Source organism: Phoenix dactylifera, unplaced genomic scaffold (genome assembly GCF_009389715.1).
Source record: "Phoenix dactylifera cultivar Barhee BC4 unplaced genomic scaffold, palm_55x_up_171113_PBpolish2nd_filt_p 000152F, whole genome shotgun sequence".
NCBI classification, from domain to species: domain Eukaryota; kingdom Viridiplantae; phylum Streptophyta; class Magnoliopsida; order Arecales; family Arecaceae; genus Phoenix; species Phoenix dactylifera.
This window is the reverse complement of record NW_024067701.1, coordinates 150827-154926: the sequence shown is the minus strand read 5'-3', so window position 1 is coordinate 154926 and position 4100 is coordinate 150827. Positions and strand designations below refer to the sequence as shown.

General features: G+C 42.0%; 1 protein-coding gene across 1 annotated transcript; it reads left to right on the top strand.

Moving 5' to 3' along the window:
* Window positions 1-485: 485 nt before the first annotated feature.
* On the top strand, window positions 486-3141 carry LOC120104964 (pyrophosphate--fructose 6-phosphate 1-phosphotransferase subunit beta 1-like). Its single transcript, XM_039116974.1, has 5 exons — window positions 486-832; window positions 954-1115; window positions 1285-1406; window positions 2771-2824; window positions 2972-3141. The coding sequence occupies exons 1-5, from the start codon at window positions 655-657 to the stop codon at window positions 3071-3073; spliced, it is 618 nt and encodes a 205-aa protein (XP_038972902.1). The 5' UTR covers window positions 486-654; the 3' UTR covers window positions 3074-3141.
* Window positions 3142-4100: the final 959 nt, after the last annotated feature.

Genomic DNA, 4100 nt, shown 5'->3' with positions numbered 1-4100 from the left:
AAACAGAAAAAAAAAAAAACTGGGCAGTGGGTGGCAGAGCGGGGCCTTCCTTGGGCCGGAGGCCTTAGGCGACCGCCTCAGTCGCCTAAGGCTCGAGCCGGCCCTGTCTACACCATGTGCATCACGTAGCGGTGCACCATGCCAAGCACACTACAGGAAATGTGGGAAAAGCCGACCCTTTTTTGCCGACGCTATTCACTAGCATCGGAAAAAAATACCCCAAGCGCCACATATCCTCACGCTTCAAAGAAGCGTCGGTAGCTTCCTCCTCTCCCGATCGATCCCTAGCCTGGAATCCTTTTCCGCCTCTCCGCCTCCCTGAGTACCCACCCGATCGAGCCCTAGCATTTCCGCCTCTCCGCCTCCCGATTCTCCCTCAAGCCTCCTCCCTCCTCTCCGGTTCATAGATCGAGCGTTGCCTCACCTCCGCTCATATAACTGGTGGTTCATAGCTCGAGGCTTGAGCCCTAGACTTTCTCCCTCACCCCCTGAATCCTGATCATATAACGTCGGATAACTCCGTGACGATAACCCTAACCGATCCCACCCTGCTCCCTCTCCCCCTGCTATAAAAGGACCGTAAGCACACTATACAAAGTGATATATCTTCTCCGTCGCTTGCTCTCATCTCATCATCTTTCTCGATCTCCGCGGATGGCTGCGAACTCCATCCTCGCCAACGGCGGCAAGGGGCCGTCGCCCGGCCGCCTCGCGGCGGTGTACAGCGAGGTGCAGACTAGCCGCCTTAACCACTCCCTCCCCCTCCCCTCCGTCGTTAGGGGACCCTTCAAGATCGTGGACGGCCCTCTGAGCTCCGCCGCCGGGAACCCCGGTATCTGTCTCCCCTGTTTTCTCTCTCCCCCTTATGACTTGATTGAGATCTATATCGATCGATCTGAGGCCAATGATGGTCTGTGTTTTGATTGTCATGCTTGTGACGATATCGATTGCAGATGAGATCAAGAAGCTGTTTCCTAATCTTTTCGGCCAGCCCTCCGCCACGCTAGTTCCGACGGGTTCCGCTCCTTCGGAGATGGCTGGGAGTCTTAAGGTCGGAGTGGTGCTCTCTGGAGGCCAGGCTCCCGGTGGGCACAATGTCATCTCTGGGATCTTTGGTGAGCGCTTCGTTTCATTGTTTCTTTTGGATTTTTACCCCTTATTGATTGATTGATTTCTTTCTATATCCTTTTGTGGTCATGGATGATTTTTTTTTTGGTGTGCTTTTGGTTGATTGTGTGATGGATTAATTTCTTGGTTTCCTCATCTTTTTTGTCGTCATGGTAGATTACTTGCAGGATCGAGCCAAGGGGAGCACGCTGTACGGATTCAAGGGAGGTCCAGCAGGGATCATGAAATGCAAATACATGGAGCTCACTTCAGAGTACATCTATCCTTATAGAAATCAGGTATCTGGCTCGCCCTAATAGTTCTGGATTAACCAACCGCATCTTTCTATGCTACAGGGTTTATAGACCGTTTTCCCTCTTCTCTCTCTTGAATTTCACATTAATATACTATTCACACGTGCTTACCTTGATTAGACAATAATCTTATGGGAAAAAATATGTTTGAGGAATGATGATGCTGATTTTTCTAACCTAGTTTTGGATAGGAGTATTCGTGGTCTTTCTTTCTTGCTTGCTTTTTAATAGATGTTTAGCTTTTTTTGTTACTGTTGTCCAGAATCTGTAAGTTTAAATAGAGAAAAAAACTGAAGAAAAAAAAAAGAGGATTAGTCTGTGCAAAGTAAAGCTTATGGTTTGTAAGGAATGCCATTGTGCCTAAATATTGTACCTAAGTATTATGATGCCAATAAAATACAATAGATTTGCTCCCTGTTGTTGGTTTGACACTGTGAGGCTCAGTTGCCTCCAATAAGCTTGGTGATGGTTCATAATGATTGGTGATGCACTTGCAAGCATTTCTATTTAATCCTCTTTTTCCACGCATTTCTATTTAGCACTACCTTTAGATAAAACAAGTGATGCACTTGCAGTTGTGAATATCAAATTTGGATCCATTTGATAGTTTGGATTTTTTTTTTTTTTAACAACTGGCTGTGAACCTAATGGCAAACTTTTACCTTTCTTATCATGATTGGGACTGGCCATGATTGTTTTAAGTTGGCATGACATGTGAGTATTGCTGTGAAAACCAAAGGGGCTAGATAATAAACATCGAAGAAGTGTGAATTATTGGGTGCTTTTATTGAAATGAAAAGTAACATACATTGGTTGGAGAGGAAGGGAAAATATTCACTTCTAGATTGCGAAAGTTATTGTTTGAACGTAAAATTCTTTGAGAAGGCAGCACGGAAACTAAACTATTAAAGTGTATATGGAAAGACATGATGTATTTGTAATCAAGGTAAAACTACGGAGTATCAGAAACAAATGTACTCTTGCATTATTCAACATAGTCCTCGGATAAAATTTGCTCATCTTAACATTCCATAACGGTAATTGTGGTGGTGCTCCATATTTGTTCATGCCTATTTGTGCTAGTGGTTCTGTTGATACAACACCATGTGCTATCATGCTATGAATGCTAATCAGCTGTTTGACTGTTGAGTTACAGTCTAGTTGGTGGCCTATGCATACAAATATTTAGCCAGGTAGCACCCAGTACGTTGATTCCTTGCACACTTGTTTCATGCAAGCATTTACTTAAACAGTAATGACCTTTATGTAGTTTATAATTGCATCTTTTTTTATTTTTTTTTGGAAGTAAGTTATTTGACTTCAATTTTGTGGTTTTGATATGAAAATAGGGTGGATTTGATATGATCTGCAGTGGAAGGGACAAAATTGAAACTCCAGAACAGGTGCTTATTGTCTATATGTATCTACAAATACCTCTTGAATAAATGCAGTATCTATTGTGAGCCATTTTTACCCTGTTTATTGATTTCAAATTTTCATTCTTCTCATTTTTTAACTGACTGATGCTCTCTTATGTTCATATGCATCAGTTTAAGCAAGCTGAAGAGACAGCCTTGAAACTTGATTTGGATGGACTTGTTGTGATTGCTGATACTTCTACTCGTAGAGATGATGATGCCGTCGACCCTTGAGACCTCGTAGACTGTTTATTTAGGAATTTGCTATGTATGTTTTTAATATTTTTAAAGTACAATGTAATCAAATATGATAATATGATTAGCTTTTAATAAAAAATTTTGTTTGTGATGTGACTTTTGTGATGGGATAATAGGTTGTGTGTTTGCTGTGCTGGAAAAATTTGTTTTATAAATTTGTATACAGGTTTCACATTTCTTTTTATGATTTTTTTTTTAAAAAAAATCTCTATTGCCGACGCTTAAAAGCGTTGGCAATAACACTATCCCGGCACAGGCGCATAAGAAGATTTTAAGCCTTTGCCGACGCTTTCAAGCGTCGGTAAAGGTAATCGGATATAAAGCCTTTGCCGACGCTTTAAAGCGTCGGTAAAGGTAAGATAATGCCGACGCATAAAAGCGTCGGTAATCCCGGCACTAACACTATCCAGGCACATGCACACCGACGCATAAATCCTTTGCCGACGCTTAAAATCGTCGGATATAAAGCCTTTGCCGACGCTTTAAAGCGTCGGTAAAGGTAAGGTAATGCCGACGCAGGCGAAAAGCGTCGGAACGAAAATTATCCACGCCCACCTGCCCGACAGTTTCGTGACGCTTTTGGACGCGTTGGATTAGAAAGTACTGACGCTTATAAGCGTCGGTAAAAGCTCTGGAAAGCGCCGGGAAATACTATTTCTTTTGTAGTGGCACTTATTTTTTTGGATCATAAATCAAGTACTCATCTCAATAATTGATATCTAGGGATAAATATTTGTGATTGTCGTGGTGTACCGGTCATGTGATGTATATGCATGTGGTGTAGGATATAATTTGGGCAGCTTGTGTGGGCTCAAAAAAGTTATCGATCATTGTCTTAGTCCTATAAATAGAACACAATGTTAAAAGGGTTATCATGGTGGACCCCTCTGTCAACTCATTTGTTTGACATAACAACTTGTATTTTTACATGCCAATATGATGGATGATAGCCATTCATTTTTAAGATAGACGATGCAGCGCCCATCCAAATATGATATCTATC

Bases quoted from the DNA above. Each gene is read 5' to 3' on its own strand.
- LOC120104964 (XM_039116974.1), top strand. From the start codon at position 655: ATGGCTGCGAACTCCATCCTCGCCAACGGCGGCAAGGGGCCGTCGCCC. The intron at 833-953 runs GTATCTGTCTCC...TATCGATTGCAG, and splicing joins CTCCGCCGCCGGGAACCCCG to ATGAGATCAAGAAGCTGTTT. The intron at 1,116-1,284 runs GTGAGCGCTTCG...TCGTCATGGTAG, and splicing joins TGTCATCTCTGGGATCTTTG to ATTACTTGCAGGATCGAGCC.